At 46.8% G+C, this 23,034-nt stretch overlaps 2 protein-coding genes across 2 annotated transcripts in view; one reads left to right on the top strand and one right to left on the bottom strand.

The window, feature by feature from the left end:
• LOC148439547 (uncharacterized) overlaps positions 1-7,866 on the top strand; it is a 107,986-nt gene extending 100,120 nt beyond the window's left edge. The window contains exon 8 of the mRNA XM_088464597.1: positions 6,826-7,866. Coding sequence (XP_088320723.1) covers positions 6,826-7,866 — 1,041 coding nt within the window. The remainder of the gene's footprint in view (positions 1-6,825) is intronic.
• A 7,419-nt stretch (positions 7,867-15,285) lies between these two features.
• Positions 15,286-22,212, bottom strand: LOC148439546 (uncharacterized). Its single transcript, XM_088464606.1, has 4 exons — positions 22,133-22,212; positions 20,316-20,408; positions 17,195-17,299; positions 15,286-16,097 (listed from the first exon to the last, which is right to left on the bottom strand). Exons 2-4 carry the CDS (start codon positions 20,371-20,373, stop codon positions 15,535-15,537), a joined length of 726 nt encoding a protein of 241 aa, XP_088320732.1. The 5' UTR covers positions 20,374-20,408; positions 22,133-22,212; the 3' UTR covers positions 15,286-15,534.
• Positions 22,213-23,034: the final 822 nt, after the last annotated feature.

Below are 23,034 nucleotides of genomic sequence, written 5' to 3'. Positions count from 1 at the left end.
CATGGCAGCCATCCTGACCTTAGGGGACGGGTCTCTGGCCACACTGAGACCGACCTTCTTAATCCAGTATGAATGCTCAGATATACCGAGCCTATGAAATCGACTCCAAGAAGTAAATCTAAAAATCCTAAATGTATCGTGGGTGCAGCAGAAACACCTCGTAGAAAGGAAGACCGGGCTTTAACCTAAATTTCGGCACCAAGAGGCTTCTATCATACACGACACCTGGAAATGCTGGACAATGATTACATATTTTGTTAGTCACAGCTCAGTCATGGCTGACCGTAACCTAGGAAGCCTCACTCTTTCTAATTTAGGTGTCTGGATGGATGGTCTTCCTGACGCAACTGATAAACCTCTTCTCACAGTAATGCGACTCTTCCAAAAACCGCTATCTGAAGTAAATGGGTATTGCGTGTGCCCCCTGCTGTTAGTGTAGTTATAGCAGAAGACTTTCACTTCCTCTACTTTGACAGGAGGAGCAGCTCTCCCAAATATTGAGAAGGGGTCAAAGGCTTTTATAGTAAACTAGCTGATGTACACGGTTCCACCCAGGTAGATCTTAGATATCTACTGTTTACATTTTAATCTCACCACTCCAGTAACACATTAATCCTTCACTTCTATAGTAAACACTGCTATAGTAAGACATTACCCTACCTCACCTGTGTACTAACACATTCCACTCTCTAACCTCTGTAGTAACACATTATCCTCGCTCACCTCTGTAGTAACACATTTTACCTCCCTCGCCTTTGTTGTAACACATTCGATATTCTCCTCCCTCACCTGTGTACAAATACAATCCCTCGCCCACACCTGTAGTAACACATTATTCTCACTCACAACTGTAGTTACTTATTCCCCTTTCTCACCTCTGGAGAAACACAAACCTCTCGCTCACACCTGTAGTAACACATTACCCCCAGTCACCCCTATAGTAACACATTTCTCTCCCTCACCAACGTAGTGACAGTTGGTATTTGAATATTCAGCTGTGCTGCAGCCACAATGAGACAGACAGGACATTGCACAGGGGGAGGAAACATTTTAGCCCTTTTCACCCCCTTCAGAGTAGAATTTAGAAAAATCCCTTCTTAGTGGGCACCTACGTCATGCAAGGCATATACTCCCCGATTTTCATGTTTCTAGGTCCAAGGGCTTGGGCTGGGCGTTGATGAGTCAGTCAGTCAGGACGACTGATTATATATATAGCGTTCCCGCTAGGCTGTTTTAGCGGGGCGCGGCGCCCTGCCCTCCTTCTGGAGGGCAAAAAGCACCCTGCCCTTCAGGAGGAGGGCAAAAAGTGCCCTGCCCTCACAGCCTGCGGGTGCCGTTCTCACCCGCGGGACGCAGTGTCCCGCGGGTGGAGAAACATGTGGTGTCCCGGTTACCGCCGGAGAATAGACGCCGGGCGCATGCGCCCGGCATCTATTCTCCCTTTCTGCAGCGCTTGGGGGCTGCCCAGCATGTCCGTAAGCGCCGGGCACGCCCCCAAGTATGATGAAAAGGGGATGCATCTTATAGACACGCCCCCTTTTCATGACCACGCCCACTTTTCGGGCGCATAAGGTTGCCCTCTCTAGCTCCAGCGCCCTGCCTTCCGCCGGAGCTAGAGTATATATATATATATATGGGAGCCTTGCATGGGAATAAAAATGTACTACAAGAAATAATGAAGGCCTTTGGATCCACTGTCAGACTGGGGAATGTTAAAAATGGAGAGCAGTCAACACCATTGTTAACGTCCACATAAGTGGTTGTCCAGAAAAAGTCATATAATCTTGTTGGTCACAGAGAACCCAAGGGTAATATAATAAGATTTACAGGCGACACTGGCTAACGTCGGTGCTCATGAGCCCACCATCTGGCAAATGCTGTACAAGAATGCATGAGAGGCTAACAGAGGAAGCCTGTACTCTCCAAGAAGACCTGCTGCCCATTTAACGTTTCCTATAGAACCAACTGGATTAGCCAGAAGGAAAAAAAAAAAATTCTGTGGCTGGTTGACCCTAAAATAATACTTTTTTTCCTCAAATGAGAAACCTACTGTTTGAAGAAAACACAGTGATTGCAGTGTCGTGGCTTGTTCCTGCTTTGTAGAGAACACAGTGATTGCAGTGTCGTGGCTTGGCGCTGCTTTGTAGAGAACACAGTGATTGCAGTGTCATGGCTTGTTGCTGCTTTGTAGAGAACACAGTGATTGCAGTGTCGTGGCTTGGTGCTGCTTTGAAGAACACACAGTGATTGCAGTGTCGTGGCTTGGTGCTGCTTTGTAGAAAACACAGTGATTGCAGTGTCGTGGCTTGGTGCTGCTTTGTAGAGAACACAGTGATTGCAGTGTCGTGGCTTGGTGCTGCTTTGTAGAATACACAGTGATTGCAGTGTCGTGGCTTGGTGCTGCTTTGTAGAAAACACAGTGATTACAGTGTCGTGGCTTGGTGCTGCTTTGTAGAAAACACAGTGATTGCAGTGTCGTGGCTTGGTGCTGCTTTGTAGAAAACACAGTGATTGCAGTGTTGTGGCTTGTTCCTGCTTTGTAGAAAACACAGTGATTGCAGTGTCGTGGCTTGGTGCTGCTTTGAAGAAAACACAGTGATTGCAGTGTCGTGGCTTGGTGCTGCTTTGTAGAGAACACAGTGATTGCAGTGTCGTGGCTTGGTGCTGCTTTGAAGAAAACACAGTGATTGCAGTGTCGTGGCTTGGTGCTGCTTTGTAGAAAACACAGTGATTGCAGTGTTGTGGCTTGTTGCTGCTTTGCTGCCACGGGCCCAGGACCACTTGCCTTCATTTCAGGAACTCTGAATGAGAGGATTGTACCAGCAAATTCTACAGGAAATTGTCAGAGTGTACAGTACTGTGCAAAAGTATTGGGCAGGTGTGGAAAAAGTGCTGTAAAGTAATGCTGGGTACACAACGATGTGCAACAGGACCCGGCAGGGGTCCCTGCATCGGCAATTGCATACACACATGCCGATGTCTGGAGCGATGGCGGGACATGCTGCATTTGGCAGAATGGCCTTGCTGACTTTGTCCCCCGTCGCTGACAATGCACGGGAGTGCGCATGGTCAGCGACATTGAGTGTACACACTAGACGATGTTGCTGACATGCCGTCCGATCTGGCCGGATCGGACGATGACATATCATCTAGTGTGTACGCCCATAAGAATGCTTTCAAAAATAGAAGAGTTACTAGTTTACTTTGCATTTTGTTAATTAATAAAAGTGAATGAACAGAAGAGAAATCTAAATCAAATCAATATTTGGTGTGACCACCCTTTGCCCTCAAAACAGCATCAGTTCTTCTAGGTACACTTGCACACAGTTTTTGAAGGATCTCGGCAGGGAGGTTGTTCCAAACATCTTGGAGAACTAACCACAGATCTGTGGTTGTAGCTTGCTCAGATCCTTCTGTCTCTTCATGTAATCCCAGACAGACTTGGTGATGATGAGATCAGGGCTCTGTGGGGGCCATATCATCACTTCCAGGACTCCTTGTTCTTCTTTACGCTGAAGATAGTTCTTAATGACATTGGCTGTATGTTTGGTGTCGTTGTCCTGCTGCAGAATAAATTTGGAGCCAATCAGATGCCTCCATGATGGTATTGCATGATGGATAAGTACCTGCCTGTATTTCTTAGAATTGAGGACACCATTAATCCTGAAAAATTCCCAACTCCATTTTGTCAGGGTGCGGCCTGGGATCGGCCGCTACTCACCATTGCTCCGGCTTCCCATGATCTTCCTGCGGGTGGCGCACTGAGTATTCTCCTCGGGGTCTGCTAGGACTTCCATATGTGCATCCTCGTCCCATGGTGGTGGTCATGGGCGCAGCCATGTTGGTCTCTATCACCTGACTAGTCCCTCATCCAGTGGTAGCCTTGCCAGCTCAGCTGACTCTCTCCTCCAATGGACGGCTACCTAAGGGTATAAAGCAGGACTCCAGGTACCAGGAAGTTGCCTGTTCACCTTCGTTCACTCTCCAGTGACTGTGACCATTACATCGCTCCAGGCTCCATTCTGATATTCTCTGGTGCTTCTCCGCCTTAGGATCTCCAGTGTGCTCGTTCTGTTCTTGCGCTGATTTCTGGTGTTCAGCTCTCATGCTGACTTCTGGTGTTCAGCTCTCACGCTGATTTCTGGTGTTATATATTTCAGCTCTCAGGCTGATTTCTGGTGTTATATATTTCAGCTCTCAGGCTGATCCCTAGTGTTATGTATTTCAGCTCTTAACGTTGATCCCTAGTATTATCTATTTCAGCTCCCGCCCTGATATCTACTTTTACCTATTTCAGCTCTCACGCTGATTCCTAGTGTTATATATTTCAGCTCTCGCGCTGATCTCTACTGTTATATATTTCAGCTCTCACGCTGATCCCTAGTGTTATATATTTCAGCTCTCACGCTGATCTCGTGTTATATTCTATTACCTTTGTGGTGATCTCCTGTGCATTTACTCAGTACCCTGTCCTGCGTCTGGATCCCAAGTGCACTCAGTACCCTATCCTTCGCCTGGATACAAGTACACTCAGTACCCTATCCTTAATACACTTTCTCTAGTCTCAGTGATATTCCCCAGGTTCCCTCCTACGAGTTAATCTCTAGTGAATCTTCTATGTGCAGTTTTCCAGTGTATTCCCTACGAGTAATCTCCAGTGTATTTCCTATGTGGCATTTACCAGTGTATCCTCTAGAGTTACTCTCCAGTGAACCTTCTATGTGCAATTCTCCAGTGTATCCCCTACATGTAATCCTCCAGTGAACCCTCTACGTGTTATTCTCTAGTGTATCTTCTACGAGACATTATCCAGTGATACCCTTTACGTGCCATCCTCCAGTGTGCCCTCTACGAGTCATTGTTCAAGTACATCCTCTATGTGTCTCTCACCAGTGTATCCTCTACGAATTATTTTCCAGTGTGGGTAGTTATCTTCCTCTACCCTGCCACCATGTCTCATTGCTAGTTTCTGGGTACCTGACCAGAGGGCCGCAACCTGCCAACTGGGTGCTGCAAAGCCCAATGGGAGGTGTCACTGGGGAAAACCACCAGTGGGTTAGACTCCGTGTCACTCCACACCCTAGTACCCTGACTTCCAGCCCTCTTAACGAAGTTCCCTGTGCGTGGTAGTGACACATTTGCTGAAATGCAGCCCCAAACTTGCAAGGAACCTCACCATGCATCACTGTTGCCTGCAGACACTCATTATTGTACCGCTCTCCAGAGTTTCGGTGAACAAACTACCTTCCGTTACAGCCAAATATTTAAAATTTTGATACAGCCAAATATTTAAAATTTTGACTCATCAGTCCAGAGCACCTGCTGCCAATTTTCGGCACCCCAGTTCTTATGTTTTCATGCATAGTTGAGTCGCTTGGCCTTGTTTCCACATCGAAGGGATGGCTTTTTGGTGCAATTTTTTCATGAATACCACTTCTGGCCAGACTACTCTGAACAGTATATGGGTGTACCTGGGTCCCACTGGTTTCTGCCAGTTCTGAGCTGATGGCACTGTTGGACATCTTCCAATTTCAAAGGGAAGTAAGCAAGATGTGTCTGTCATCTGATGCACTAAGTTTCCTTGGCCGACCTCTGCGTCTACAAACCTCAACGTTGCCCGTTTTTGTGCTTCTTCAAAAAAGCTTGAACAGCACATCACGAAACCCCGGTCTGCTTTGAAATCTTTGCCTGGGAGAGACCTTGCTGATGCTGTATAGCTACCTTGTGTCTTGTTGCTGTGCTCAGTCTTGCCATGGTGTATGACCTATCTATGTATCTCATATCTATCTATCTCATATCTATTTATCTATCATATATTTCTATCTCTCATATCTATCTATGCACACACTCTTTGGTGAAATTAGTGTGGGATCAGAGACTAGTGGGTTAGATTTAGGCACAACTAGTGGGGGAGTTAGGGTTAGGCACCAAGGGAGGAGGGCTAGGTTTAGGCAATAATGGGGAGGGTAAAGGTAGTAGGTTAGGATACTTACCTAACCCCTGTCGGGATACCGCTGTTAGTATTTTGACAGCTGGCATCCCGACTGCCGATATTTCATACCCAACCCCAATAATACTACTGTGATTTGCATTGCTAAATTCACTGCTCCTATATGATGGAGAAGTTCATCCGGTTTCCGTGTAATAGCAGAGCATCCGATGTAGGATTGGGGCTTGTTAAAGTAACAATCAAGAATGTGGACGTTCCTTGAATGTTTTGGATCTACCATGAATCACTTTTGGGCTTCTCAATAATTCATATAATATATAAGCATAGACAACAGGATTCATACTATTAAATTGCAGGATTATTAACATTTTTATATGTCTGACCACCATATATTTTTCCCAGCAGAACTACAAAAAGATCCATCTGCTCATATTAATGAAGAACCAGTCTCATGTTATGGTGGAAACTTCCCAGACACTGACATTTATACACCCACAGATCATACGCAAGATACTTTTCCTCATAATATGGAGGAACCAGGATCTTCATCCAGTGTTGAAACAAAACCATATTCTTGCTCTGAATGTGGGAAATGTTTTGCTAAGAAAGGAAATTTGCTAAAGCATGAAGAACTCCATAAAGGAAAGAAATCGTATTCTAGTTCTAAAGGAGGGAAATGTTTCAACAATACATCATATCTGAAAGTACATCAAGGTATCCACACAGGAGAGAAGCCCTATTCCTGCTCTGAGTGTGGGAGATGTTTTGTCAGTACATCATGTCTGAGAGTGCATCAGAGACTTCATACAGGGGCGAGTCTTCATTCCTGCTCAGAATGTGGGAAATGCTTTACCAGACAATCACACCTTAAAGAGCATCTAAGAAGTCACACAGGGGAGAAGCCATACACTTGCTCAGAGTGTGGAAAATCTTTTACCTGTAAATCAGATCTAAAAAAGCATCAGAGAATCCACACAGGAGTGAAGCCCTATTCCTGCTCTGAGTGTGGGAAATGTTATACTAGGAAAGACGATCTGAAAAAGCATCAGAGACTTCATACAGGAGAGAGACCATATTCTTGTCCTGAATGTGATAAGTGTTTTACCTGTACGTCAAGCCTGAAGAGACATGAGCGATTCCATACTGGAGAGAGAACACATTCCTGCACTGAGTGTGGCAAATACTTTACAACCAGTCAGCACCTTCTTATACACCAGAGACTCCACACAGGAGAGAAACCATATCCCTGCTCTGAGTGTGATAAGTGTTTTGCTAGGAAAGAAGAGCTAAAAACACATCAGAGGCTCCATACAGGGGAGAATCCATATTCCTGCTCTGAGTGTGGCAAATTTTTTACTAGTACTTCAAATCTGAAAGAACATGAACGAGTTCACACAGGAGAGAAGCCATATTCCTGCTCTGAGTGTGGTAAATGTTTTACCACACAATTACAACTGAAAATACATAACCAAAGTCACACAGGGGAGAAGCCATATTGCTGCTCTGAGTGTGGCACATGTTACAGAACTAAATCAGCTCTTGTTGCACATCAGAGAACCCACACAGGAGAGAAGCCATTTCCATGTTCTGAGTGTGGCAAATGTTTTACTAGTACATCAGGTCTGATAACACATCAGAGACTCCACACAGGAGAGAATCCATTTCCATGTTCTGAGTGTGGCAAATGTTTTACTAGTACATCAGGTCTGATAACACATCAGAGAACCCATACAGGAGAGAAGCCATTTCCATGTTCTGAGTGTGGCAAATGTTTTACTAGTACATCAGGTCTGATAACACATCAGAGACTCCACACAGGAGAGAAGCCATATTCTTGTCCCGAGTGTGGGAAAAGTTTTACCTGTACATCAAATCTGAAAACACATGAAAGAAATCACACAAGAGAAATACTATAACCCTGCTCTGAGTGCGGGAAATGTTATAGACGTAAATCACATCTTGTTGCATATTAGAGAATCCACACAGCTCAGAAGCCAGAATCCACCTAATGTGCAGTAAAGTTACATCTGAGAGAACATCCGACAAACTATATGAAGGTGAAACCAATAACTGCCTATACTAATGATAACAGCTGCGGAGGGAGACACAGTGGGCATCCCGGCCTTTCACATGATGGACACATGATCACATTAGTATAAGGTTGTATATTTGGATGCTGAGAATATCCGCCCCCTGTGGCTGCTTTACGTCTGGCCCATTTTGTACAAGTTCCAATAGAGGTCCAGCTGGGGAGCGTAGCCCCTTGGAGGTGTACTGTGGATATAGTCAGCCAGTAGCTTCATTTGTATTGTCACTAGAGTATCTCAATGCTTATGATTGTCTTGTAATAAAATGTACATGTGAATTCTTAGCACCACAACACGAGAGAAGCCTTGTGATCCCCTCACAATGACCTATATTCCTCGATTATCTTCATGTAAATTCTAATAAAGTATATAAATAAACTATTTCTTTCTGAAACGCAATGGCGGCCTACAAGAATGGCGCAATTCAATGGTCAGCTGAGCACAGACAGGAACCTTGGGAGGATACATAGTCCGGCTCCTCCATTGTGTTTGTTTCCTGTCTCTTACCTACGTGAGCGCATTTAGGAGACTTTAGTTTTATTCTTGTGGACTCACCTTTGCTTCCCAGGGGGTCTGCAGGGTCCCAGTGATGCATCAGAACTTTTAGCTGTTTTGTGTGTTACCTCCTTTCCCTCTCAGTGAGGCTGATGGTGATTCAGGAGTGCACCATTTGGCGGGAGCGTATCTTGAGTGTTACCTCCTTTCCCTCTCAGTGAGGGTAAAGTAACACTAGTGCAGGACAATGTGAGGCTAGCTGTCCTATTGCAGGAGAATGTGAGGCTAGCTGTCTTATTGCAGGAGAATGTGAGGCTAGCTATCCTCCTATTGCAGGAGAATGTGAGGCTAGCTATCCTATTGCAGGAGAATGTGAGGCTAGCTGTCCTATTGCAGGAGAATGTGAGGCTAGCTCTCCTCCTATTGCAGGAGAATGTGAGGCTAGATGTCCCCCTATTGCAGGAGAATGTGAGGCTAGCTGTCCTCCTATTGCAGGACAATGTGAGGCTAGATGTCCTCCTATTGCAGGACAATGTGAGGCTAGATGTCCTCCTATTGCAGGAGAATGTGAGGCTAGCTGTCCTATTGCAGGAGAATGTGAGGCTAGCTGTCCTCCTATTGCAGGAGAATGTGAGGCTAGCTGTCCTTCTATTGCAGGAGAATGTGAGGCTAGCTGTCCTCCTATTGCAGGAGAGTGTGAGGCTAGCTGTCCTCCTAGTGCAGGAGAATCTGAGGCTAGCTGTCCTCCTAGTGCAGGAGAATCTGAGGCTAGCTGTCCTCCTAGTGCAGGAGAATCTGAGGCTAGCTGTCCTCCTAGTGCAGGAGAATCTGAGGCTAGCTGTCCTCCTAGTGCAGGAGAATGTGAGGCTAGCTGTCCTTCTATTGCAGGAGAATGTGAGGCTAGATGTCCTTCTATTGCAGGAGAATGTGAGGCTAGCTGTCCTCCTAGTGCAGGAGAATGTGAGGCTAGCTGTCCTTCTATTGCAGGAGAATGTGAGGCTAGATGTCCTTCTATTGCAGGAGAATGTGAGGCTAGCTGTCCTCCTATTGCAGGAGAATGTAAGGCTAGCGGTCCTCCTATTGCAGGAGAATGTGAGGCTAGCGGTCCTCCTAGTGCAGGAGAATGTGAGACTAGCGGTCCTCCTAGTGCAGGAGAATGTGAGGCTAGCTGTCCTATTGCAGGACAATGTGAGGCTAGATGTCCTATTGCAGGATAGTGTAAAGCTAGCGGTCCTATTGCAGGAGAATGTGAGGCTAGATGTCCTATTGCAGGAGAATGTGAGGCTAGCTGTCCTATTGCAGGAGAATGTGAGGCTAGCAGTCCTCCTATTGAAGGAGAATCTGAGGCTAGCTGTCCTCCTAGTGCAGGAGAATCTGAGGCTAGCTGTCCTCCTAGTGCAGGAGAATGTGAGGCTAGCTGTCCTATTGCAGGCGAATGTGAGGCTAGCTGTCCTTCTATTGCAGGAGAATGTGAGGCTAGATGTCCTTCTATTGCAGGAGAATGTGAGGCTAGCTGTCCTCCTATTGCAGGAGAATGTAAGGCTAGCGGTCCTCCTATTGCAGGCGAATGTGAGGCTAGCTGTCCTTCTATTGCAGGAGAATGTGAGGCTAGATGTCCTTCTATTGCAGGAGAATGTGAGGCTAGCTGTCCTCCTATTGCAGGAGAATGTAAGGCTAGCGGTCCTCCTATTGCAGGAGAATGTGAGGCTAGCGGTCCTCCTAGTGCAGGAGAATGTGAGGCTAGCTGTCCTCCTAGTGCAGGAGAATGTGAGGCTAGCTGTCCTATTGCAGGACAATGTGAGGCTAGATGTCCTATTGCAGGAGAATGTGAGGCTAGCAGTCCTCCTATTGCAGGAGAATGTGAGGCTAGCAGTCCTCCTATTGCAGGAGAATGTAAGGCTAGCAGTCCTCCTATTGCAGGAGAATGTGAGGCTAGCGGTCCTTTTGCAGGAGAATGTGAGGCTAGCAGTCCTCCTATTGCAGGAGAATGTGAGGCTAGCTGTCCTCCTAGTGCAGGAGAATGTAAGGCTAGCTGTCCTCCTATTGCAGGAGAATGTGAGGCTAGCAGTCCTCCTATTGCAGGAGAATGTGAGGCTAGTGGTCCTATTGCAGGAGAATGTGAGGCTAGCGGTCCTCCTATTGCAGGAGAATGTGAGGCTAGCGGTCCTATTGCAGGATAATGTAAAGCTAGCGGTCCTCCTATTGCAGAAGAATGTAAGCCTAGTGGTCCTCCTATTGCAGGAGAATGTGAGGCTAGCGGTCCTCGTAGTGCAGGAGAATGTGAGGCTAGCTGTCCTATTGCAGGAGAATGTGAGGCTAGCTGTCCTCCTATTGCAGCAGAATGTGAGGCTAGCGGTCCTCCTATTGCAGGAGAATGTAAGGCTAGCGGTCCTCCTATTGCAGGAGAATGTAAGGCTAGCTGTCCTATTGCAGGAGAATGTGAGGGTAGCTGTCCTCCTATTGCAGGAGAATGTGAGGCTAGCAGTCCTCCTATTGCAGGAGAATGTGAGGCTAACTGTCCTCCTATTGCAGGAGAATGTGAGGCTAGCTATCCTATTGCAGGAGAATGTGAGGCTAGCTGTCCTATTGCAGGAGAATGTGAGGCTAGATATCCTATTGCAGGAGAATGTGAGGCTAGCGGTCCTATTGCAGGATAATGTAAAGCTAGCGGTCCTCCTAGTGCAGGAGAATGTGAGACTAGCGGTCCTCCTAGTGCAGGAGAATGTGAGGCTAGCTGTCCTATTGCAGGACAATGTGAGGCTAGATGTCCTATTGCAGGATAGTGTAAAGCTAGCGGTCCTATTGCAGGAGAATGTGAGGCTAGATGTCCTATTGCAGGAGAATGTGAGGCTAGCTGTCCTATTGCAGGAGAATGTGAGGCTAGCAGTCCTCCTATTGAAGGAGAATCTGAGGCTAGCTGTCCTCCTAGTGCAGGAGAATCTGAGGCTAGCTGTCCTCCTAGTGCAGGAGAATGTGAGGCTAGCTGTCCTATTGCAGGCGAATGTGAGGCTAGCTGTCCTTCTATTGCAGGAGAATGTGAGGCTAGATGTCCTTCTATTGCAGGAGAATGTGAGGCTAGCTGTCCTCCTATTGCAGGAGAATGTAAGGCTAGCGGTCCTCCTATTGCAGGAGAATGTGAGGCTAGCGGTCCTCCTAGTGCAGGAGAATGTGAGGCTAGCTGTCCTCCTAGTGCAGGAGAATGTGAGGCTAGCTGTCCTATTGCAGGACAATGTGAGGCTAGATGTCCTATTGCAGGAGAATGTGAGGCTAGCAGTCCTCCTATTGCAGGAGAATGTGAGGCTAGCGGTCCTTTTGCAGGAGAATGTGAGGCTAGCAGTCCTCCTATTGCAGGAGAATGTGAGGCTAGCTGTCCTCCTAGTGCAGGAGAATGTAAGGCTAGCTGTCCTCCTATTGCAGGAGAATGTGAGGCTAGCAGTCCTCCTATTGCAGGAGAATGTGAGGCTAGTGGTCCTATTGCAGGAGAATGTGAGGCTAGCGGTCCTCCTATTGCAGGAGAATGTGAGGCTAGCGGTCCTATTGCAGGATAATGTAAAGCTAGCGGTCCTCCTATTGCAGAAGAATGTAAGCCTAGTGGTCCTCCTATTGCAGGAGAATGTAAGGCTAGCGGTCCTATTGCAGGAGAATGTGAGGGTAGCTGTCCTCCTATTGCAGGAGAATGTGAGGCTAGCAGTCCTCCTATTGCAGGAGAATGTGAGGCTAACTGTCCTCCTATTGCAGGAGAATGTGAGGCTAGCTATCCTATTGCAGGAGAATGTGAGGCTAGCTGTCCTATTGCAGGAGAATGTGAGGCTAGATATCCTATTGCAGGAGAATGTGAGGCTAGCGGTCCTATTGCAGGATAATGTAAAGCTAGCGGTCCTCCTATTGCAGGAGAATGTGAGGCTAGCGGTCCTCCTATTGCAGGAGAATGTGAGGCTAGCTGTCCTCCTAGTGCAGGAGAATGTGAGGCTAGTTGTCCTATTGCAGGATAATGTAAAGCTAGCGGTCCTCCTATTGCAGGAGAATGTAAGGCTAGCTGTCCTCCTATTGCAGGAGAATGTGAGGCTAGCTGTCCTATTGCAGGAGAATGTGAGGCTAGCTATCCTCCTATTGCAGGAGAATGTGAGGCTAGCTGTCCTCCTATTGTAGGAGAATGTGAGGCTAGCTGTCCTATTGCAGGAGAATGTGAGGCTAGCTGTCCTATTGCAGGAGAATGTGAGGCTAGCTGTCCTCCTATTGCAGGAGAATGTGAGGCTAGCTGTCCTATTGCAGGAGAATGTGAGGCTAGCTGTCCTCCTATTGCAGGAGAATGTGAGGCTAGCTGTCCTCCTATTGCAGGAGAATGTGAGGCTAGCTGTCGTCCTATTGCAGGAGAATGTGAGGCTAGCTGTCCTCCTATTGCAGGAGAATGTGAGGCTAGCTGTCCTATTGCAGGAGAATGTGAGGCTAGCTGTCGTCCTATTGCAGGAGAATGTGAGGCTAGCTGTCCTCCTATTGCAGGAGAATGTGAGGCTAGCTGTCCTATTGCAGGAGAATGTGAGGCTAGCTGTCCTCCTATTGGAATAGGAGGTAAGGCTAGCTGTCTGCCAATGGAAGAAGCATTGGAAAGGTCTCTGCTGTACAGTATCTTGTGGACTAGGACTCTGGGACATATTCGCCAATGGGAACTATCCCGATACCTTGGCAAAAAATCTTTTCTCCTACAGATAAGCTATTTTTATTTACAGTCAGGTGCATAAATATTGGGACAGTGACAGAATTGTCATATTTTGGCCTCTATTCACCACCACAATGGCTTTGAAATGAAAAAAACAAGATGTGATTTAACTGCAGACTTTCAGATTTAATTTGAGGGTAATTACATCCAAATCAGGTGAACGGTGTAGGAATTACAACGGCTTCTATATGTGCCTCCCACTTTTTAAGGGGCCAAAAGTAATGGGACTATCAACTCAAAAGCTATTTCATGGACAGGTGTGGGCTATTCCCTCGTTATTTCATTATCAATTAAGCAGGTAAAAGGTCTGGAGTTGATTCTAGGTGTGACATTTGCATTTGGAATCAGTTGCTGTCGACTCTCAATACGAGATCCAAAGAGCTGTCACTATCAGTGAAGCAGGCCATCGTTAGGCTGATAAATCAACACAAACCCATAAGAGATAGCAAAAACATTAGGTGTGGCCAAATCAACTGTTTGGAACATTCTTAAAAAGAAAGAACGCACCGGAGAGCTCAGCAGCACCAAAAGACCCGGAAGACCACGGAAAACAACTGTGGTGGATGACAGCATAATTATTTCCCTGGTGAAGAAAAACCCCTTCACAACAGTTGGCCAAATCAAGAACACTCTCCAGGAGGTAGATGTATATGTGTCAAAGTCAACAATCAAGAGAAGACTTCACAAGAGTGAATATAGATGGTTCACCACAAGATTTAAACCATTGGTGAGCCTCAAAAACAGGAAGACCAGATTAGAGTTTGCCAAACAACATCTAAAAAAGCCGTTACAGTTCTGGAACAACATCCTATGGACAGATGAGACAAAGATCAACTTGTACCAGAGTGATGGGAAGAGAAGGAAAGGAACTGCTCATGATCCAAAACATACCACCTCATCAGTGAAGCATGGTGGTGGTAGTGTCATGGCGTGGGCATGTATGGCTGCCAATGGAACTGGTTCCCTTGTATTTATTGATGATGTGACTGCTGACAAAAGCAGCAGAATGAATTCTGAAGTGTTTCGGGCAATATTATATGCTCATATTCAGTCAAATGCTTCAGAACTCATTGGACGGCGCTTCACAGTGCAGATGGACAATGACCCGAAGCATACTGCAAAAGCAACCAAAGAGTTTTTTAAGGCTAAAAAGTGGAATGTTATGCAATGGCCAAGTCAATCCCCTGACCTGAATCCGATTGAGCATGCATTTCACTTGATGAAGACAAAACTGAAGGGAAAATGCCCCAAGAACAAGCAGGAACTGAAGACATTTGCAGTAGAGGCCTGGCAGAGCATCACCAAGGATGAAACCCAGCGTCTGGTGATGTCTATGCGTTCCAGACTTCAGGCTGTAATTGCCTGCAAAGGATTTGCAACAAAGTATTAAAAAGTGAATGTTAGATTTAGGATTGTTTAGTTTGTCCCATTACTTTTGGCCCCTTTAAAAGTGGGAGGCACATATAGAAACCTTTGTAATTCCTACACCGTTCACCTGATTTGGATGTAATTACCCTCAAATTAAATCTGAAAGTCTGCAGTTAAATCACATCTTGTTTGTTTCATTTCAAAGCCATTGTGGTGGTGAATAGAGGCCAAAATATGAAAATTCTGTCAATGTCCCAATATTTATGCACCTGACTGTATCAGTGTGTGCAGGGAGCTGTATTATTCCCCCTCATATATCACTGTACAGTCCCCACTCCCCCTATATAATAATAACACCACATATCAGTGTGTGCTGGGAGCTGTGTTATTCCCCCTCATATATCACTGTACAGTCCCCTCTCCCCTATATAATAATAATACCACATATCAGTGTGTGCTGGCAGCTGTGTTATTCCCCCTCATATATCACTGTACAGTCCCCTCTCCCCTATATAATAATAATACCACATATCAGTGTGTGCTGGGAGCTGTGTTATTCCCCCTCATAAATCACTGTATAGTCTCCTCTATATAATAACACCACCCTAACAGGTGGTGCCCACCGTGTGAATGTGTTAAAAAAAATCACAGCAAGGATTGGAGTAAAAACGTAAAATTTTTATTGACAAGGAATAGAATAATAAGTATGATGCAAAGTAAACAAAGGACAATAGAATTCAATATAAATCACTCACTAAGGAAAAACCCTCCTATAAAGCTTTATATGGTTGCCCCACCCGGCAGGGAGGTGCCGCCGATCCCCGGTAGGGTGTTATCAGCAATTGCCAATTAAAGGAGAGTATACACAAAATGAAGTAAAGATTCTCTATGCAAGAACTGCTGTTCTTTACCGCCACCTAAACTAAACTGGAAATCCCCCTAAAAATATCCTCTGTAAAGAGTGACAGGCCTTCTGCATTAAGGTGGACACCATCGGGAAGATATAAATGGACATCCCGAAACCGTATCAGACGATGAGCCACTACGCATCCCCCTCTGGCTGACATGGCCTTGGCCACTAAGGAATTAACTTTACGCCTGGCCTCATCCATTTCTACACCACGTTTCTTACAGCGCCAAAAGCGCCGAGGTACAATTGCGGACCACACCACCTTGCAAAAGGACCAAGCCCTACAGATCATGTCCAAATCCTTCACCATACACATACGCAAATCTAAAGATGTCCTTTTCCCCAGGTCGTTTCCTCCAAGATGAATAACTAGGACTTTAGGGACTCCAAAACTCCGGGCAGCAGCTAACAACAGTTGAGTAAGGGAACCCCAACACATCTCCTCCATCCCTAGCCATCTCACTCTATGAACCTCGGAGAAAATGGACGTGTTGTGGGCTACCTGGGACTTGGAGGCCCAGAACACACAGGAATCTCCTATAATCCACGCCGACTTAACGTCAAATCCACCTGTAAACAAAATGGTAGTTTTCCGTCAGGCACAACAATCATACATCAAGATCCCATTTAAACGCAAATGGGGATGTGTGTGTTGGGGGGGCGCACTAAGGAAGGGGTGATGACTAGCCTCGCGGTAAATACTTAAAAACATTATTGAGGTGCAAACAGCCTATCAGTCCCCCACACAGAATTTTTTATTCATTTCTCAGAGTGACCGTAATGATGAAACGGCGGTGAGTAGCCTATGGCCCTGGTTATGAGGCATAAGGAGAGCCTGCAAGCGTCTTCCCCGGCCGTACATATGGCCTGAGTGTTTGCCTTTCGAGTGTGGTGAAACCCAACGTGGCAGCACCAATCCGAAATGATTTAGTTCTGAACTTTTCAAGCATTTTAATTTTTAAGACTGAATTAAACTGGTACTTTGTGATAGGGAAACCGTTCAAATGGATCAACCAAGGGATGTGGTCAAAATCACGATGACAGGGACTCCGGGGGTCAGAATGCAGATGCCAGAATCCCGACACTTAGCAGAATCCCGGCGCCAACATCCCGACCACCGGAATCCCGAAGGTAAGTAACGGGGTTAGGGGGAGCGTTAAGTTTAGGCACTAAGGAGGGGGAGGTTAAGTTTAGGCACTGGGGGGGGAGGGTTAGGTATACTTACCTGGAGGCGTCTGCATTCTAGCCTGGTCAGGATGCTGGCATCGTGATTCTGACCGCCGAGATCCCGAGCGCCGGCATGCCGTACTTGGAAAGAAGTAATGAGTCTCTCCATACCAGCACACCCCACAAAAGCCTGAGCCACGTCCGCAGGCTTTGAAGGCACTACCAATGACTGATTTGCCAAGCACCATGGAAAGCCAACAGAAAATGGGGAACTCGTAGGCAGTTGCTCCACACTTTCCATCGCAGCCTGCAAGTGAGGCACAAAGCAGACATCGATAGGACGCCTCCTGCCATCAGGGCATAGGGGTGACACAGGCCCAACCTTTCAACGCTTTGGCAAACAGAACACTTTTGGCAAGGCTGGGCTTCAAGAAGAGCTGACCAAAATCAGATATTCCAGCCAGGGACTAATGCACGCATTGCTTGATGCCCACTCTTACCTCTATATGCGCTTGATGAACGGAACTCCTCCCATTCTGCCCAATAGGACTGGTATGATTGAAGACTACCAGGGGAACGCTGGCCCTCAATGCCTGCCTGATAACCTGCAAAACATCAGAGACATGCGTCACCAATCGCTGCAAAGTGTGGCGCAAGCTCTCTGAATCTAACCCAGTTACAGTGCATCCGGAAAGTATTCACAGCGCGTCACTTTTTCACATTTTGTTGTGTTACAGCCTTACTTCAAAATAGAATAAATTAATTTTTGTCCTCAAAATTCTACACACAATACCCCATATTGACAACGTGTAAGTTTTTTTGAGATTTTGGCAAATTTAATAATAAAAAAAAAAAAACACTAAGAAATCACATGTACATAAGTATTCACAGCCTTTGCCATGAAGCTCAAAATTTAGCTCAGGTGCACCTTGTTTCCACTGATCATCCTTCAGATGTTCCTACAGCTTAATTGGTGTCCACCTGTGGTAAATTCAGTTGATTGGACATTATTTTGAAAGGCATACACCTGTCTATATAAGGTCCCACACTTGACAGTGCATGTCAGAGCACAAACCAAGCATGAAGTCCAAGGAATTGTCTGTAGACCTCCGGGACAGGATTGTCTCGAGGCACATATCTGGGGAAGGGTACAGAAAAATGTCTGCTGCTTTGAAGGTTCCAATGAGTACAGTGGCCTCCATCATCCATAAATGAAAGAAGTTTGGAACCACCAGGACTCTTCCTAGAGTTGGCTGTCCATCTAAACTGAGCGATCGGGGGAGAAGTGCCCTAGTCAGGGAGGTGACCAAGAACCCGATGGTCACTCTGTCAGAGGTACAGCATTCCTCTGTGGAGAGATGAGAACCTTCCAGAAGGACAACCATCTCTGCAGTAATCCACCAATCAGGCCTGTATGGTAGAGTGGCCAGACGGAAGCCACTCCTAAGTAAAAAGCACATGGCAGCCCACCTGGAGATTGCCAAAATGCACATGAAGGACTCTCAGACCATGAGAGACAAAGATTGAACTCTTTGGCGTGAATGGCAGGCGTGCTGTTTGGAGGAAACCAGGCACCGCTCATCACCAGGCCAATACCATCCCTACAGTGAAGCATGGTGGTGGCAGCATCATGCTGTGGGGATGTTTCTCAGCGGCAGGAACTGGGAAACTAGTCAGGATAGAGGGAAAGATGAATGCAGCAATGTACAGAGACATCCTGGATGATAACCTGCTCCAGAGCGTTCTTGACCTCAGACTGGGGCGACGGTTCATCTTTCAGCAGGACAACGACCCTAAGCACACAGCCAATATATCAAAGGTGTGGCTTCAGGAAAACTCTCTGAATGTCCTTGAGTGGCCCAGCCAGAGCCCAGACTTGAATCCGATTGAACATCTCTGGAGAGATCTGATAATGGCTGTGCACCGACGCTTCCCATCCAACCTGATGGAGCTTGAGAGGTGCTGCAAAGAGGAATGGGCGAAACTGCCCAAAGATAGGTGTGCCAAGCTTGTGGCATCATATTCAAAAAGACTGGAGGCTGTAATTGCTGCCAAAGGTGCATCAACAAAGTATTGAGCAAAGGCTGTGAATACTTATGTACATGTCATTTCTTAGTTTTTTTTTATTCAATTTGCAAAAATCTCAAAAAAACTTTTTACACGTTATCATTATGGGGTATTGTGTGTAGAATTTTGAGGACAAAAATGAATTTATTCCATTTTGGAATAAGGCTGTAACATAACAAAATGTGGAAAAAGTAAAGCGCTGTGAATACTTTCCGGATGCACTGTATACTATACAGCACATCAGAGATCAAGTTCTCATACCCTAGGTCATGGAGCTCTTGAAAAAGCACATGGAAGGATATGCAACATAACATGAGTGTTGCGAACAGCCAGACCACAGCAATGAGTTAGTCGCCTAGATTGTCGCACCAAATAATGCCGGTATTAGGCACTTCCCTACAACTCCATTGTCACCAATGGGGTATAGTTACTAAAGTGCAGGTTTTTAGAAGTGGAGATGTTGCCCATAGCAACCAACCACATCTAGCACCTTCGAGAAGATAATAGCTAGAATCTGATTGGTTGCTATGGGCAACATCTCCACTTGTAAAAACTCTCACTTTAGTAACTATACCCCCATGATTGGGAAGCACATGCGCAAGAAATGGTTCAGACCCATTCTGCCGGCCAAGAGTTGGTGCAACAGGGCCTTCAGAATATGTTCAGCTAGACAATGGATGTGCAACCTCCAACACTTCAGCTACTGTACAACTACGCATCCCAGCATGCCCTTCCATAGTTTTAGCATGCTCTAATAGCAAGACTATTGGCAGGACAGCCTGAGATGTATAGTTCTACAGCAACCGTGGTGCTAGAGGCAAGCCCATGAACCTGAAGGAATCAGGGTACAGGGACAACTCATCATCTATCTTCCCCAATTATGCACCTGGACTTAACCATCAGGAGTGCACTAGCTCTGAATGTGACACAATTCAATCGGAATGGTGTCAATCACTGAAGCACCAGCCCCTCCTCCTTTTATCCCCTTATTTTTAACGTCAAGGGACAGTTCCACTACAGATTCTGGGGAGCAGCACGGTCACTAGTCCACAAGTGTACTGTAAAAGAACCATTCAATCAACTTGTCCATTATACCAATGGGAGATGGGGTTAGGGTTACCCTAACCCTTACTTAGCACTGCCTACTCCACCCGAGCTGGCAGCGTGATGTCCCAACCAAACTTTGAAGTCGAGAGCCTCTAGTTGACTTGAACATGGCACGCACCAAATGGAAGTCTGATTACATTGCATTTGCTTCAGGTCACTAGCTTTGAACACATATCCCGAGCCAAATAATATAGGGCAGGTTAGAGCACACAATCTATACGCGCTCACGTATTCAAGGGCAGAGGAGCACTGCTACATTATCAGAGCACACCTCACCACCCAAGGGGCTGCCCACAGCATCTAAACTACGCTCGCTGGAACTACCAAAGGACCTACGCCTATCGTGGCTGTCATGCCTTGCGTTCTTAAAAGCATGCTTGTGCGACCCACTGAAAAACTCACTGTACGTAGAAGACACAACTGAAAGGACATTGGCCACCAATTCACCTGAGGTCCCAGGATGATCAGCCACAGAGATGCACCCGGACAAACCAGCACCAGACATGCCCTCTTGGCCAGGATGGGAAACAGATACTGAACCTGAAACAGAAGACACTGCAGTGGTCAGAGGCGGAACAGAACCCTCACTGGGCAGAACCTGTGAGGTGGCAGAGACTACACAGCTCGGGAGCGCAATGCAAAGGAGGGAGACACAGGGGGAACAGAGATGGGAACAGCAAACTGAAGTCCTAAGGGTGAAGCAGCTGCCCCGCCAGAGAGTTCAGCTGCCCCTGAAGCTGAAACACAGGTGAGCCTGGAGAAAGTGCTGTAGCAGAGCTGCAGCCCAGGGAGGATTGTGCGGGTATCCACCTAGGTCACCACAGCCCCACCAACTGCCAGCAAGACTAGGGAGAGAGTACCTGGGAGCTCCCCGACTTCCCAGTCACTACCTGTAAGAGAGGCCACCCCACAAAACCTACAGTGACAGTACACATCACCACAGCAAGCCACCATGCACATACGGGGAGTGAGGCCTAAGGAGAAGCTCACCACCCTGCACTATGGGGTGCACAGCAACAAGGAAACGGCAGTGTTGGGGTTCTGGATACCCTTGCCATAGCATTACTATCGGGAGACACAGGAAACGATCCAGGGTAAGGGCCACGCCAAAAAATTTAATGAGCGCACACCGGTCTTTACACCCCCTGGCTACCGTCCCACCGTGGGAGAACAGGAGTCAATGACAGGGGAGAACTACAATGTGCACACACTCACAATCCCATATAACACCTCAGTTACCAGCACCCGACCAGCTAGATAACCTCTACGGCCCCAGTGGCTGAAGCCACCGGCAGGGCAGGGATGAAAACTTGGCCGTATCCACGGCCACATCCAAGAAGTTATTAGCCCTGTCGCCAGGTCCACAGCTGCAGACTGAGTAGAGGAGGATCCAATGATTACTGGGCAAACCAGGTCAGCATCTGTGATGCTATGCACTTACAGATAGCCGAACCTGATCAACAAGACCAGGTGTTACCCATGGCCTAACCAAGACCCCTTTATAAGAATGTTGAGCAGTGCCCGCAACCCCCACCCAGAAGATGGGGTCTCGACTGACACAACAAAGCAGCAGGGAAGAGGGGAACCAGATCCTAGCTGTCGATAGATAAGAAACGAGTGGGTGAGTGTACAGTGTGCCGGGGACGTTGCATGGTTAGCAAATTAATCTAAAACATGCAATGTTAGGTCATGTTTGTCTACTCTCCCAAATTCCTGTGTAACTCGATAACCTCACTCTGGCAGGCGTCTTAATTCAAGATGTTTATTGTTCAATGTCTTTAAAAAGACTAGTCCCTTGCTAAAGGTGCCTGAGACAATCACAGCGTACAGATGTTGTACAATTCTTCCTGAGGTTCAGAAGATACACACATTCAGGGTTATCTTCTTATCCAGTTCTAACACATAATACCACGGGGGTGAGCCGGCCCTGGGTCCCTTATCCAATCAAGCTAAGTGCGTGTACACTTACACGATGAGCTAGATACAGAGATGAACGCCATCGAGATTACATACGCAGATCGAGCGATGGTTTGCCATCGCGTATGCGTATAAGCCACACGGCGCGTGCACAGCGATAGCATTGCGATTACAGACGCTCATGGGAAGCCATCACAAAGTGACAGGTGAATTGCGTTTGGGGGTGGTAACGGGGGTGGTCAGAAAAGCACAGGCGTGTCTGTAAGATAGAACGCCGTTTAATGGACGTGCATAAATTAGCCACTGTGATAGCATTGTGAATGTCACTCTTCTGTCGCTGAGACCACCTGGACTGGTAGCAACTGTCACTCTTCTGTCGCTGAGACCACCTGGGCAGGTAGGAGCCGTCAATCTTCTAACGCTGAGACCACCTGGACAGGTAGCAACTGTCACTCTTCTGTCGCTGAGACCACCTGGACAGGTAGGAGCCGTCACTCTTCTGTCTCAAAGGTGATTGTTGGTGTGACTGACAGAATGTAGAGTGACGTGATGAGTGAGGTATGTGATGGTTGTTGGTGTACCTCACTCATCACGTCACTCTACATTCTGTCAGTCACACCAACCTCACATACCTCACTCATCACGTCACTCTACATTCTGTCAGTCACACCAACCCTCACATACCTCACTCATCACGTCACTCTACATTCTGTCAATCACACCAACCCTCACATACCTCACTCATCACGTCACTCTACATTCTGTCAGTCACACCAACCCTCACATACCTCACGCATCATGACACTCTACTTTCTGTCAGTCACACCAACACTCACATACCTCACTCATCACATCACTCTACATTCTGTCACACCAACCATCACATACCTCACTCATTACGTCACTCTACATTCTGTCACTCACACCAACACTCACATACCTCACTCATCACGTCACTCTACATTCTGTCAGTCACACCAACCCTCACATACCTCACTCATCACGTCACTCTACATTCTGTCAGTCACACCAACCCTCACATACCTCACTCATCACGTCACTCTACATTCTGTCACACCAACCCTCACATACCTCACTCATCACGTCACTCTACATTCTGTCAGTCACACCAACCCCCACATACCTCACTCATCACGTCACTCTACATTCTGTCAGTCACACCAACCCTCACATACCTCACTCATCATGTCACTCTACATTCTGTCAGTCACACCAACAACCCTCACAT

The sequence above is a fragment of the Taudactylus pleione genome, unplaced genomic scaffold (assembly GCF_031769625.1).
Source record: "Taudactylus pleione unplaced genomic scaffold, aTauple2 ptg001716l, whole genome shotgun sequence".
Classification (NCBI taxonomy): domain Eukaryota; kingdom Metazoa; phylum Chordata; class Amphibia; order Anura; family Myobatrachidae; genus Taudactylus; species Taudactylus pleione.
The sequence above is the reverse complement of the archived record's forward strand: the minus strand, read 5'-3'. Positions and strand labels throughout refer to the sequence as shown.